This window comes from Fukomys damarensis, unplaced genomic scaffold (assembly GCF_012274545.1).
Source record: "Fukomys damarensis isolate Sample0158 unplaced genomic scaffold, DMR_v1.0_HiC HiC_scaffold_6, whole genome shotgun sequence".
Classification (NCBI taxonomy): Eukaryota; Metazoa; Chordata; class Mammalia; order Rodentia; family Bathyergidae; genus Fukomys; species Fukomys damarensis.
In genome coordinates, this window is record NW_022900918.1 from 16,294,523 (window position 1) to 16,310,711 (window position 16,189).

The 16,189-nt window shown below is 32.0% G+C and overlaps 1 protein-coding gene across 1 annotated transcript in view; it reads left to right on the forward strand.

The window, feature by feature from the left end:
- Ndfip2 (Nedd4 family interacting protein 2) overlaps positions 1–15,706 on the forward strand; it is a 77,282-nt gene extending 61,576 nt beyond the window's left edge. The window contains exons 4-8 of the mRNA XM_033760929.1: positions 220–313; positions 4,205–4,329; positions 8,595–8,661; positions 11,452–11,557; positions 13,293–15,706. Of these exons, the coding sequence (XP_033616820.1) occupies positions 220–313; positions 4,205–4,329; positions 8,595–8,661; positions 11,452–11,555 (390 nt within the window). The 3' untranslated portion in view covers positions 11,556–11,557; positions 13,293–15,706. The remainder of the gene's footprint in view (positions 1–219; positions 314–4,204; positions 4,330–8,594; positions 8,662–11,451; positions 11,558–13,292) is intronic.
- Positions 15,707–16,189: the final 483 nt, after the last annotated feature.

The following is a 16,189-nucleotide window of genomic DNA, read 5'->3' on the forward strand; positions in this document are numbered from 1 at the left end:
GCTACCTTCCTTCCTGGGTCTGTTGTCGCGCAGGCCGGGAGCTCCCGCGCACGCCGCCGGGTGATCGCAGACAGGCAGGCAGGTAGGCAGCTGAAAAAAAAAACCTGTACTTATTTAACTTTGTGTACAAGTTGAGAACATATTTTATTGAAGCTTTTACTGTTAAGTGTAAGGTGACATAATTAACTTAGCGAGCTTTTCTGCTGTTACGTTTTACAGAATCAGGAGGAGGAGTGTCCACCAAGGGATGACTTCAGTGACGCTGACCAGCTCAGAGTGGGCAACGACGGCATTTTCATGCTGGCGTTTTTTAGTAAGTCATCTTTCTACACTCTTGTGCATTTAAACCAAAATCATCTGAAGGAGAATAAACTTGAATCATTTGTAGGAAGATGATGCACCTTGAGACCATAAAGTGATGTCAATCAGACACACAGTTTAAATATCACATGGTTTCTCTTATATGAGAACCTCAGAATAATAGTAAAGAGCAAAATAAAGATAGATAACAGGAAGTAGGGAGACAGATTGTTCTCCAAGGAGATCAAGCATGGAGGGAGGGAAAAAGATGGGAGAAGGGATGAAAGAAGGAATTGGGAGGTGTTCTGTCCAGGTACCAGCTCCTCACAAGGAGTGTAAATGTGCACTTCCGGCACGCATGCAGAAAGGCAGGGAGTCAACAAGTGGGGCAGGGAGAGAGAGGGTGTGAAGGGCTGGATGAAGGCGTATTCTGTGTATTCATCCACTCCACACGGGGCATGTAAACACTGTACTGCCCGTGTGCACTGATGGACTAAAATAAGGAAATACAAAAAGCCAAAAAATTACATCGTAAATAAAACATTATTAGCGTGTGACTTTATTTAAAATGTTAATGGTGAACTAATGAATAGAGTCTAGCTTTTATTTAACACTTATTGGATAATTATGTGTTGCAGCCCTTATGCTAGATATGGACAACTAAAAGGTAAACATTTTGGAAGAGAAATGCTGCAATACTGATGTCTATTCTTTGCTGTAGGAATATATAGAAGGAAACTACATTCTGCTTTTGTGGCAGAAGGCTTCCAGTGCCCAGGAGGCCTCGAGCATCCTTAAGCCAGAAAAAAAGGAGGTACTCGGGGTTGCCACAATAGTGTCAGTAAGAATGGTGCATAGTTAGAAGCTCAGAAGTCCCAATATTCTTGCAAAATTCCAATTCCTTTTTCTTTTTTTTTTTGAGACAGGATCTTTCTGTGTATTCCAGCCTGGCCTACAATTCACTGTTGTAGTCCAGGATGGCCTGAAACTTGTTGCAGTCCTCCTGCCTGAGCCTCCCAAATGATAAGAGTATAGGCATGCACCATTAAGCCCAACATTCATCTTTAAACATAGAAAATCATAGCGCCAGGGATTTAGCTCAGTGGAACTGCTGCACTTGCTTTGCCAGCACAAGGTCCTGAGTTCAATCCCCAGTACCCCAAAAAGAAAATCATACTTTATGTATGTGGAGTTATTTTTGAGTTCACTTAACCTTTTCCATTTTGAAATGCTGTCTCACTTCACTTCTTTATTTCATCTGCTGAAGAACAGAGGTGGGGAAAGGGTGTGGACAAGCAGCTATCTTTCTCAAGTTTATTTATTGCACTATATTCAAGTTGCCAATCAAATAATACATGTACGTAGTATTTAAATCTTAATTTGGTTTTAGTTGCAATTTTTAATGAAAAGGAAATGAGCTTTTTGGTTATTAATGATTACCATTTTGTACTGTGAGGCTGGTTAACCTTATTTTTTATCTTAGTTTTAAGTTCACTTAGATATGCTTTATATCAATAAAAAATTTCCCACTTATTTTGCTTACTAAAAGAGTAACTTAAACATTAATTCCTTTCATGGTTGTGTCTTTTAAGGAATCCTAATTATAAAATAATCTAAATTCATTGTACTTTTTGTAGTATGTATAACTGTTTCTTGGGAATAAAAGCATGTTATTTGGTACAATCTAACTAGATTGTTAGTCTTCAAGCTTAGTTCTTATTTCTCTATTTCATTTAACTCCAGTCTTTTTTTTTTTGGTACTAGAACTCAGTCCTTGAGCTTGTGAGGCAGGTGGCAGAACCACTGACTAAATACCCGGCCCAACTCCAGTCTTTTTAATCCTTATTCTAGAGTTGAAAACATGTCACTAATGTAAATGTTGTAAATGCTTGCTGAATTACATATCAGTTCATTTTTGGTCAATGGCAGTATATTAATATAAACACAAATATACAGATATTTAAAGATTTAATATAAAATATTTTACTTAATTTTTACTAATGTTTCTACACCTTATTTTTATGCTTCCTAGTCTACAGAATTGCAAAATACTATGAGTGAAATTGTAGTTTTTACCTTCATTTTCTTTTAGGAGAGTGGGTTGAGCTTGCTTTAGTAAGTGTAGATTTATTTGTAGTTACTGCCGTCTAGTGGCTATTCTCCAAACTACAACTTGCTATATTTTCAATGCTTAAGTACTGTTGTGAAAAATCTGGAAATAGTTTCCATAAGCATTTGAGGTTGCATTTGCACAAATAAAATCATAGTGAATGTTATATTTTAATTAACATTTATAAGATTTATTTTTGCCACTATTTTCAACTATATCATTTGCTTATGTCATATAACCTAAGAGTTTACATTTAAAGTTGATAATGCCAAGTACCTGTTCTTGTTCAGAAATTGTAAAGGAAAAAATTATCCTTTAATAATGTTTTTGCTTTTCATAAAACTTTAGTATTAGAAAGTATTTGATGTACATACCTAACTTGAATATCTCTGATCTTAATTTTAAGAAAATATTTAAAGTAATGAAATAGATCAGGGATTTAGCTCAGTGATTCTGCTGCCTGCCTTGCAAGTGCAAGGACTAGAGTTCGATCCCCAGTACAAAACAAAACAAAACAAAACAAAAAAAAAAAGAAGAAGAAGAAGAAATAGAATTTAGTTGTTCAGTTAATTGGGCTCTAGATTAAGATTTAATATAAAGGGTAATTGACAGTCTATGGAAACAACTTTGAGTTCTAGTGCTTTAAAATACAATGAACTGTGTTTGGATCTGTTTAGAATATTTTTTCCCCCTAAGTACAGCCATTTCTTGCATGTGCATGAGAATCTTCATGCGAACATGCTGTTGTAAATAGGAATTAATCATTCATATCATTCCTGTTTTAGACTACAGGGAATCACAAAGAGAAATCACATTATTTGTAACTTTGAAAGTGTTTTGAAATGTAAATCTGACTTAAAAGAAATTGCCAGACTTGTCTCCACAGTACCATTTTGTGTTCCTACCAGCAGTAAATGAGATTAACATTTGGTATTGACAGATTTTAAAATTTTAGACTAATAGGTGTGTAGTTGTGTCTAATGATGCATTTCTCTAATGATTATGATGTTGAACATCTTTATTCCATAAATTGTTTTGAAAACCTGCCATTTACAAAAGCTAGTGTTCCTGAAAGGTCACAGACCCCACACATATTGAAAAGAACAACAACAACCATACTTTGGTGCCTTGTTCTGTTCATGTACAGCTGTGTCTTAATATAGCTCTTAGATGGGGTTACGGATTTTAAGGGCATACAAGATAGTAACATCTGAGAATTAGGATTAGACCTTAAGACGCCCATAGGATATTTGTTATGAACTGTTATGCTTTATTGTTTTGCTTTATCTTTTTTAAAAAAGCCAACTTTGTTGACTAGTTACTTAGGTTGAATGAACTCTTTGGGGTGGGAGTACATGGAAGATGCAGTAGGATCTGGTGTTTAGCTGGCTTCACGCATTTACCTGGTGATAAGCTTTAAGAAATCACTTCTTAGGGCTGGGGATTTAGCTCAGTGGTTCCGCCAGCTGCCTTGGGAGCACAAAGACCCAAGTTCCAAGTTTGATCCCCAGTACCAAAAAAAAAAAAACAGAAAGAAAGAGAAATTGATTCTTGCTGACCAAACTTACAAGAAACCCAGCTTACCCATCTGTCTATAAACAAGGTTTACTTAATAGAGTTAAAAGAAAAGAAACTGCTTTTTAAGCAGTGAAGCATTGTTAATATCAGTGGTAGTGAGAGCATGTCGCACGTATCATTCCTGGCTGTTATCGTTGAAGGCTCTATAGCTGGTTAATATTATGTCTGTATTACTTTCCATATTAGGATTAAAAGACCTGTTTCTCTTGCTTTTAGTGGCATTTATATTCAACTGGCTTGGATTTTGTTTATCCTTCTGTATCACCAATACTATAGCCGGAAGGTATGGTGCTATCTGTGGATTTGGCCTTTCATTGATCAAATGGATCCTTATTGTGAGGGTGAGTGTCATAGCAGCTTGTATCTCTCTTATCTCTAGAATATGAAGGTACAGAATTTGCTGAGTGATTCATAAATGTTCCCTTTATGTGCATGACTTCAAAGCTTATAATTATATACTTTATGATAGTCTCTGGTGTGAACATTTTATAACTATGAGAGGTTGTTAATATAGTAGAAATAACTTTGAAATCATAAAAAGTTAATTTGAATTTCATCTTTTTAAAAATCTGTGCATTAGTTTCTTCCAGTAGGCTATCTCACAGAGTTTTAATGAGTTGTGCAAAGTACAGAGCATTGCCCAGTTACTGCACAAGTATATGTGCTTGGAAAACATGTCTACTACTATTTTGATACAGTGCAAGCATGACTAAAAGATAAAAACAAATTTCTATTGCTTTATAAACTGTAAGCTTAATATGTTCTCTTTTTTGATAACACTCAGCTCAGAAGTAAAAGTAAAAGCTTATGAAGTAGCTACCAGAACTCATCTTTTTTCTTTCCATTACATTATTTCTAAGCTTTTTCATATTTTTGTTGTCCCCTGAAATCCCTATCTGCCTTTTTCTTAACACTTACGGTGTTTAGGTAAACAGTGAAACATCCTTTTCTTTTTCCATCTCATCAACTTTCCTAGTCTCAAATAGTTTTCTATAAAAATTACATACGCATTAGTGCTATTATCATATTATTCCCTAACCTTTACTTTGGCTCTTGAAGACCCTTTTTGGGCTTCTTTTCACAAATACTTGTTCTAGCTTTTTAGACAAATGCCTAGGCAAAGGGAATGATTAAGAGTGGCTTTCTTTGATCATTGTTTTACTAAGTCTTTTGAAAAGTTACCATACATTTTCAATGCTATTATATGATTAAAAGATTAAAATATATAAATTCTACGAGGCATATTTACTTAAACATTGACTTTTACTTGAATGAGCTCAATCCTTTAGAAGTTTTAAATACAATCACAGATCCTAATATATTGTCATCCCTTAAATTCTTCAGACACTTTCATAATGGTTCTGGATTATTCATTTGAATAAAAAGTACCCATTACATAAATCGTACTACTGTGGATATAACATATTGTTCACTATTGTAAAATTTCTTTTATAGCTTCTCAAGGTTTGAGTAATCTTGTCAGACCCTGTGTTAGTTCAGATCGGATCACAGGTTTTGATTACTCATCTGTTGATTATTGTTTAGACGTGTGGACTTGTTTCTTACAAGATGATTAAAATCTGAACTGTTGTAAGACTCAATTTTGAATTTTATTTCAAAAGACGAGTGAGTTTCTACCATGAGTGGAAGTCTGTTAGATGTTGCAGAATATACAAAGATAAAGTGCAAAACTCCTGCCCTTGCAGAAGTTCATAACTTTGAGATAAATCTCCAAAGATTTGGAGCTAGGTATGTCCAACCTTAGCTACACTATTAATAGAATGATTCCTATTATTAAATGGTAGTGCTTATCTAAAGCACAAAACAAAGAAAATGATTTGAGAACTACCTTCTCAGTAGTCCCAAAGTTGGCAGATTGCTAGGGTCATTCTAGATGCAAAAAAGAAAATCTGTTGTGTATAACTTACGCCTTCAAGGTCTTAAGAACCTGATTTTCTCCTAGAATTCCAGGTTGAAAGGAGTCAGATGACCTAGTAATCAAATCTGATTAATGTGATAAGATTTATAAGGTATATATTAACATTGTTCAATTATGAGGGCTACTTAATTTTCCTTTAAATGTATTTGCTGAGTTGAGGCTAGCATTAATACCAGTTAATATGTACTGAGAATTGATGTGAAAAGGAGTTTTAAAAATCTCTTTTATAGAATAATAACTGTCATTCATCAGCTGTTCAGGCTTAATTTATTACAAACAATTTCTTTAAACCAATCTATGTCTTTGATGCTGGTAATCATTCCACCATTTATTGATGATGGAATTAAGAATTTAAAAAAAACTTGCCTAAAGTCCCACAATTTGCACATGAATTAGAATTTACCTTGATCTCAATTCAATTAGCCTTTTATGTAATGCCCTATCCCATAAATTCCTCTAGAGTTTATGCTAAAAGAAATGTTTTCTCCAGAAGTCTGTTGTTTCATTTATTAATTGGTTAGTATTTTATAAATCATACTACTGCATTTTTTTTTCTTTCATTTCTTAGCTGCCATGAATCTTGGATTTTGTTTAAATATCTTTAGTCCAAAATTCTGATATTACTTCAGCTTAAGGCTTTTGCTGTTTTTATTGTTTATTTAAAAATGCATCTATGTATCTCATTCTTGAACGCCTTTGAGGCAAAATAATTATGGTTTAGAACTTTGCTTGTAATACTTAAATGTTCAGTAGTTTTACTATAGTAATAAAAGAATATCATGTTTTTCTTAGTGCTTTATTCTAATTGGTCCTTTACTATATTTAGTAAAAATTTGCATATATGTTTTATTAAAAATTAACAAGTTCTTTTTGAAAGATAGGGTAGAAATAATAAAATACTGATATATTATTCATAAAAAAAGATACATTCTTAAGGTTGGTTAATTTATTTTCCAAAACTTGATTTCTAGAACCAGTGATTGGCCAATCAACATGGTCTTTTTCTAAACAAGACAACAACTTGCCTCAGCCCTGTGATTTTAGTATTTTAAAACATTTTTGATAGCTCAAGTAATGAGGCCAAAGCTTACTTACCTATCCTTTTAAAATAATGAGTCTCTTTGACTTAAAGGTGAAGATAATTATTTATTCATTTGAGACTGAAAAGTAGCTTTAGGATATTTTTGGTGAAGAATACTTCCTGATTTTCTGGGTGACTCATTGGGTACCATACTCAGAAAGTTAAAAATGTACTGTTTTGGCTTTTTATTCTTTGTTCTTATAGCGTCTTAGACCTTTATGAAACTTTGATTGTTAGTCATTTTATTAAAAAGTAGCATAGTACTGTCCTATTTTATAAGCAATTTTCAAATTATGCATTTTTTAAAGGTATGACATTTACAGCTTTAATCGTACTTTGAAGTTTTCAGTCTTTGGATTTTCTAGAACTCAATCTAAGACTGTAGATTATGATTTATCAATTAAAAACAAATCCAGAGAAAATACTTTAAAAACTTTAAGAAATAAATTTATACAATCTTTAGTTAATATGCTCTCATTTGTAATTTATATTTTTGTTATTACCAAAACTATAATCTTTTAAAGCTTTTATGGAAGTTACTAATACATAGTTGGAAATACTTTTAATTTCAGATCAAGCACAAATCCTCTTTCAACAAAATTATTTTTAGTTAAGATTTAGTTTCGAGAACAGTTGAAAGAAGGTAAATAAAAAAGTTATTTTTTAATAGTTTTTGAGTAGACTGTAATGTTTCAGTAGACTGAAACATTTAGAAAAGTAATTTTAGAGGCATTATTTAGGTGCTAAGTAGACAGGGAAGGAATAGTAAAGAATTATGTATGAACAGCTTTGAAGAAAACTAGATTGATTCTTTTAAACTTTCTAAACTTAATGAAGTATGATGTCTACAGCCTAATTAAGGAAAAGATACCTGTGTCCTGTACCATCAAACCCTGCTTTCCATCTGCTCCATTCATATTCCCACATCACAGAGTATAAAACTGTCTACCACAGCCACTAATAGGAACTGTTGAAACGCCACTTCAAAGTTCATTTCGCTGTTCTCAGCTCACTGTTGGGGACTGAATCAGAGTGCATCTATTTGGAAAATAAAAAGACTCCAATGACTTTTGGGAGTCTTTATGTGCCTAGTATTTTTGGCAGTGATTAGCAGTAGGGGGTGTACAGAAGGTCAAAAGCTCTTCTATATAGGGGTCACCAGAACATCCCTATCTGATAAGATTAAACTAATGTGGCTTTTGGTGTTAATATCTAAAGCAGCAGGTTGCTGTAGTATGTTTGGGGTGGGCGTTGTAGCTTTGAGAGATTATGGAAAAAGAACTGACATGTGAACTCTTTAGTGAAAAAAATGTTTGACTCAGATATGTGGCATTTACTTTTCTTGCAAGCACTTTGATCTTTTTTTTAATTTAAACTATTTTATATGTTTATTTGCTATTGCATAAGATTTTTCTCAAATATATGCATATTAATGTAAATCATTGAATATATTTTATTTACTTCATCTTTGTACTGTTTTTAAGTGTTAAAAATATTGAAGTAAATTATTCTGAAGCTAAGGGTAATTGACAATTTTCAAATTTAGGTATGTAAATAGGGTTAATATATTTATGTTTACTCCATAGTTTTCTGATTATTTTACTGGATATTTCAATGGACAGTATTGGCTTTGGTGGATATTTCTTGTACTTGGTAAGTTTGTTTTTACTACATTTTAGTTTAACTTATTTTAGTTTAACTTCGGTACTTCCTAAAACTATAAGGTATAAATCCGGTTATAACTATGTGGAAATAATTGTTCTGCTGTAAAATTCTCATGTATAAATATTCATCTTAGCATTTCAGTTAATTTTTTTGCACACTAGATATCTCATTTAAAATGCAGAGGCTGTCAATATAAAAAATCAGCGGTTGAATGATAATGGAATGCTATAAAATTTTATTTGAATATTTTAATATGATTAAAAATAATTGCCTTCATTATTTATCTTGGTTATCTTGGAAAATATACATGCATAATTTCTTTTCATAATCTTAGGATATGAAGATTTAGTTTGCACATAGGATAGTTTGGGCATGCTGTGCATTCTCTAATTTTTGGATCATGAAGACATTCTTTCTGCTTTTGAAATGTGCACTGCACTAATCATTAATCAGCCAGGCATATGGAAGAAAGGACTTCATACCTAATGATCACTGTTGTGTTGTCTTACATGGCATGTTTTTATTAATATTGATGAAGTTAATGGATCTTCAGTTGATATGTATGATAATTAAGTTACTCTTAAAAATCATATTTATACTTTTAATCCATCTTTCTGATGTTTACTGACATGAAGAATGTGGTTTGCTTCTACTTAAAATACTTCCATCCGAAAGTAATAGCATTTCAGTAGGTGGCAGTCTTCTCTTTGTGATCTGAAGTCATGCCTCTGGATATTAATGAGGTTCAGGAAGCATAAATTCTTGGTAATCACCAAATTCTTTCTCTAATAACAATAGTGCAGTTTCTCTAGTGTTGTATGTTGGGAAGTCAGACTTTTGTAAGGGTTAAGCCTGTTTCATGTTGTTAATTATATTCAGATTACCTGAGTTATATGCCATTTATTGAATTTTTTACCTAAAGATGAGAAAAATATAAAGTCTGTTAGCTAAACATATAAATTGAGTATACTTACTTGCTATATACATTACTTAGAAAGATAACTATGGGGTATAGTCCATAGCAGACTTCTCATTAGAGCCATAATCTAGCATTTTACTTAGGAATGTGAAAATTTAATCAATAACAAAAATGTTGCTCTCATACACTCAAAAGAATGTTGAGTACATTGTAGAATGCTGAAAAGCAGCATCCACCAAATGATGGGGTTTTAGATATGAATTGGCTTAATTTAAAAAATGCATGAGCACTGCCTTCACCCCCTCCTCCCCTCCCCAGGGTGAAGGGAGGGCAGGGACAAGAGGGAAAAATGAGAACAAAGACCTGTCATGTAAAGGTACAAGATCCCAATGATGAATGTAACTGTACTGTATACCTAAAATGTACCAATAAACTCAATTTTAAAAAATAGTGAAAGTGTAAGACAATGGAAAAAAAATGCATGAGCAGAACACAATGCCTTAGAAATAGTAACTTCATAGACAAAAGGAGGGATCTCACAAATAATTTTGGTTTACATTTTTCAGTAATACTTCTGCATTTTGGAAACAATAACATTATCTTTGAAAAGCATCTGGAAGGGATGAGGGTAGAATTTAGAAAGAGGAAGTCACGAATGGAGGGACTTGGATATAGGAAGCAGATGGGATTGGATTTAGCTGAAATTAATGCCCCATTTAAATCATTATGTGTACATTTTTCTCTCTTTTTGATTTATTACAAACATGCTCCCTTTTTTTAGTGTTTTGATTATTGTCATGTGTTTGAGGGACAAATTTAGTTTTGGATTTTGTATTTTAAATTCACAGGCACTTTTCCTCCTAGTGAGGAAAGTTGTACATATATATAGCTTCTGTTTTTACTTTTGTTCTCTGTTTTATGTGTTTACTGGAGTTAATAAGTTGTTTGCCTACGAATTGTATGCTTACTATTTTAAAGGCATATACTAATAATGATAACATTTTTCTACATATGTAATATTTTTCATCTGAAACTTTGAAGCTTTTTGCAAGCAGTGGTTTTTTTATTATTGAAATACCTGTGATACAAAAAAGATTTTTTTTTCAGTACCGGGGATCAAACTCAGGTCCTTGTGCTTGCCAAGCAGGAGGTGGAACCACTGAACTAAATCCCCAGCCCTAATTGGTTATTATTTTAAAATATTATTTTATAGAGAAGACTGTGATAGGTATCTCAGATGTATCTAAGAAATCACTGCAGTGACTGTCTCCCAAGTCTTCTTTCCTGATTCTTTGTGTCTTTTTATTCTACAGTGGTTTCGTATTATTACTTAAAAATAAGAATTCGTAATTTTAAAAACATACAAAATCTGTATATTTTCAAATACATATTTCACAGATCATAAGTGTTTGATATTGCTAGACCAGCTTATTGCTTTTTTCTAATTGCTAGCAATTATGCATATATTCTGTTGAATACTTGGTATGAATAAATATGTTTTTGTTTGATCATTAGTTATATTGAAAAGTTTGATGTGAGTTGAGTTGTATTTGTATGAGTGGAATAAGTAAAATGCATTAGATGACTTTGCTATTTAAAGAAATCATTTAATAAATGCGTAAAATGTTTTAACAAGTATATTTTTCTTTAACTCTGGATTTTGGTACATTGAGAGTGAACAAATTGAAAGACTGGATGGCAGTAAATTGATGAAGTCATCATTACATAATAAATGGTAATCCTGCAAATTAACTTCCTGGAGCTCGAAGGGTCTTATTTATAATTGTTTTACATTTATCAAGCATCTACCCCTTTCTGCATAAGAACACAATGTAACTGTATTATTTTAATCTTCTCAGGCCTTCTCCTTTTCTTCAGAGGCTTTGTCAATTATCTAAAAGTCAGAAACATGTCTGAAAGTATGGCAGCTGCTCATAGAACAAGATATTTCTTCTTATTGTAGAGGTAAATACTAATACATTGACTTTATTTCCTTCATGCACATTTAATTGGCAATATTAAATGCTTAATATTTACTCATCATTTTTACTCAAAATTAGCATGTTCAGTATATTTTCATATTAATAGTTTATTGAAAGAAATGTAGTAGGTTGTAAACCTTTTTAGGTAACTTTTAAAATTTTTAATTGAATTTCATAAATTTTAATCTTAAAGTACATTAGTAAACTAAAACTTTAAATCATTCTTTTTAAACTTCTTTTTAAAAATTAACCATGGATGTATTTGAAGTAAATACTAGCACAAAGCATGAAGGCTTGACAACAAAATATGACAAAGTACTTCCACAGAAAGGATATTCATTTTGCATAAAACAATGTAAAATCCATGTAGACATCTGGTGAAAAAAATCTGTATTGAAAAACAATTTGTTATGCAGTCATTTAGCAGTCTGGATCAAGGAAAAAAAAGTGTGTGAAAATAGTTCCATTACTGTTTTCATAATGCTTGTTACTTTCTACAGTAATGAAAGCTACATCTTGAATGAATGAGGACTGTAAAGAAATGAGCACCTGTATCTGACTAATTACCCAGCAAGTGTCAGGAGACTATGTGTATAGTCATAGTACTTACTTACCAGCCAGGGGTATCCTTACTTAAAGAAACCTCTTATCTTCATTCTCTATCATATTTTCAAAGCAAGTATTATATAATTCATATCTGTAAGTGATTTAAACTTTAAAATATTAGAACTCATAAAGTATCTACTGAAACACTTTATTCTGATTTTAAGACTTTTCAGGATTAATGTAATTTAAGTACAGTAAACACTGTGATTATACATCTGTGTTTTTAACTAGCCATGGATTGAAAATACTTGAAAAAGAAAAATTAGATCTGTGCTGAACATGTATAGACTTCCTTTTTATTGTTTGCTAAATAATACAGTATCACAACTATTTACATAGCATTAAAATTGTATTAGTGGGCCAGGATTTAGCTCAGGGGTGTCATTGCCTGCCTCATAAGTGCAAGGTCCTGAGTTTAATCCCCAGTACTGCAAAAAATAAACAAATTGTATTAGGTATTACTTGTAATCTAGAGATGATTTAAAAGAGTGCAAGATGATGTATGTAGGTTGTATGCAAATACTACACTGTCTTATATGAAGTACTTGAGCTTCTGAGAATTTTATATTCAGTGGGGGTCCTGGAATAATCCCTACGGATTGAAGGATGATTGTAATTTTGTGTGGTTTGTGATCTTGTGGTTTAAAATTTATTTAGAATTATATGGGTTATTCATAAGCATTTCTAATTTACTTATTTCTGCTGAAGAGCACAATGGGGGTACAGTTTTGTTTCTGGTTTGTATTAAAGTGTCACTTCGGACATTCCATTAAGATCCCCTTACCCCTAGAGATGTTTTCTTTTTATCTAGTAAAATATCTTTGCAAATGGTGTTACTAAGATTTGTCAGTATTAGCAGTAAGAGAAAAGGCAAAGTAATTTTACTAATTAGAATATTCTGTGAGTAGTGTTTATCAGTTTAGATTTTGAAGAATCTAAAATATAATGTAAGTATTTTCTAGATGGTCTCTTATAGAAGTTTTGTGCTTTATATTTATCAGAAGAATTTACATATTTTATGTAATACTGATATAAAATGGATTTTATTGTGGTATAATTTAGGTAAGTACAACTTAACTACACATTAATTGGAATTCTTTCTTTGTCTCTAGATTGCATCAGCCCAACATTCCTTTATTATACCAATGTGAAATTTCCAGGTCATCTGTAAATCCACAACTTTAGTGGAATAGAAGATTACTAAGAGAAGACAAATTACTGAAGAAAAGATGCCAAAATTAAATGGCAGGGTGGTTATGCTTAAAAACCATTTCTGTTCTTTGTTTAAGTATTTATGTTATTTGGTTTGCACATTTGCATATGTGCCCATTAAAAATTTACATATACTTGAAGAAACTGTAAAGTTGTAGGAGTAAAGTCCAGTAATATTTGGCTAATCAGTGTTAAGATATAATTGAAAGAGTTGAGTGATAAAGTCTTCCAGCATGTTAATGCCATGGACTTCTGAGTTGACTGTAAGTATAATGAAAATGAAATTACCAACCATGTCAAATGCTTTAGCTTCTGGCTCTTCGATCCATCTAGTAATTCTACACATGAAATATTCTTTGTCATATATAAAGTTTATTAAAACTGCAGTGCTGTTTGAAAGGATTTGTCAAAATTTTTGAATATGATATTACTTAGGAAAACATTGTAAATAATCATGCATAAATTACTTTTTACATTGTTTCCTTAGAAATTTTGTCAAGTTATCTTTTCATTAATTTTAAATTAAGTGAACTAAATTCAGAAAATTTGAGTGTTAGAATTTGTTTTAGGATGAATTTTAAGAAAATGGAATATCAAATGTCCTTCATAAGAAAAAAAAATTTTAAAGGACATGCTAGTTTTAGGGATTTTCAAATGACAAGCTTGATTTTTAGAATTATCCATCTTAGTGATTCTTACGGGAAGAGAATGTATTAGATACTATATTTATTTCATTTAAGATAGTTTTAAAAATTAATTTTCCAATAAGATTCTCATTTACATTTGTCTCTTAAAATGCCAATAAAATATCTTCCAGTTTCACTGTAATAATTTTTCTTTAGATGTTTGTTAAGCTTAGCAAATCAAATCTTATTCTATTAATCGCTCCCTGCTTTATGATTGTAGGATTAATTTGTAAAAAAGTCATAACCTGAACTGAGATACAAAATAACTATTTTCAAGTTCTAAAAATGTGTGGAATATAGGGGTGGGGTGTGTATGTGTGTGTGGTGAGAATATAATCATTATTACAACTGGAATCTGCTTTAAATTTGTAAATACTACGTTTTGCATCTTGCAGATCATTTTTTGTTTCATCGAACCCCCATGATACTTTTGCTTTTTGAATGCCAGTATTACAAATGATGGGAATTACATTATCTTTTAAACTTAAAAATCAGTGTAGCTGTATGGAACATTAAAATTGATTGTTTATTAGACATTGACTACTACTAAAAGTTACACTTCAGTATTCAGGGGCATTTTCATTTCTTAAAAAATAAAATTTATTATTCTTTATAACCTCTTGTATTTCTATGTATTTTCTAACTTTCTCATTATCTTTGACAAATAAAACATACAGTTTTGTTTGCTAATTGAGCCTCCTATATTTTGTTTTCCCTCATTCATTTTACTCCCTTGTGTAGAATTTTTTATTGTTGATTAAAGTATCTGTGTTACACCTCTTGAAGTAAAACAAAATCATGGGGTAAAGAAAACAAAATATTTAATTTAGTTGCCTAATTGGGAAATTAATTAAAATTAGACTCTACTAATAACATATCCATACTCATGATGGATAGCTTCTTTATCTCCTACTCATTTCCTATAGTCCTATACTTTGTTCTTTTACTAAACTTTAAATGAAATTAAGCTTTGATACATGTTAATTTTTAATTCTTGGGAAGCTCAGCTATCAAACACCAATTTGTCAAAATTTTAATTTTTACAGTACTCATACTTAATTTCTGAAGATAAGAGTGTCACTTTTGATCCAACAGCAGAACTTGGCTTTTTTTTTTTTTTTTGCTTTTGCTCCCCCCGCCCAACTCTGTAAAATTCACATGTACAAGTTACTTACTGTCCTGTGATGAGTGTAATTCAGTGGTAGCCTTTAATCTCATCATTCAAGCAGGGGCATCAAAATGTTATTTCCAAAAACTTAACATTCTCTTCCAGATTTATCAGATCCTGTGCACTTCCCTTCATTTTCTGTGAGCTTGAACAACTGTTTAGGAGTGCTTGACCACCTTTGCACTCTGCCTTAAAGATTAAAAATCAGTAGTCTCATTGGCTGTCTAAACATTTTTGAATGAATGTGAACTGGGACTTAGAAATTAATGCAAAAATGTCTTAAATTGCTTTCTATTTGAATAAGGTAGTTAATGGCTAGGATAATCCATTTGCATGTTGTGCAACAAGCTGTTTTGAGGCGAAAATGCCTTTCTAATAGTGTATTCTGGGTAGATATTAGAAATTTAAAATTTAGGGCTGGGAATTTAGCTCAGTGGTTCCGCTGCCTGCCTCACAAGCACAAGGACCTGAGTTTGATCCCCAGTACCAAAAAAAAAAATTTTTTTTTTAAAAATTTAAATCCTGTTGCACTAAGTTAAAATAAAAATCTGTTCTAGTTGGGCGTGGTGGCACACGCCTGTAATCCGAGCACTCAGGAGGCTGAGGCAGGAGGATCACTGTGAGTTTGAGACTAGCCTGGGCTATATAGTGAGTTCAGTCTCAACTATATAGTGAGACCCTGTCTCAAAAAAAAAATCTGTGCTTAATAGAAAAATACTAATCTCCTGCCTGGACATCTTATATCCCATTTTAGACATGCCTTTAAAGTTGTTTATACATTTTAACCTTTAAACAATAATCTAGCCAGGCATCTTGGTGCACACTTGTAATCCCAGTATTTAGGAGATTGAGGTAGGAGGATAGGTGTGATTTTGATGCCAGCCTGTGCTACATAGTGAGTTCAAGGACCACTTGGAATATACAGAAAGACCCTCTTTCAAAA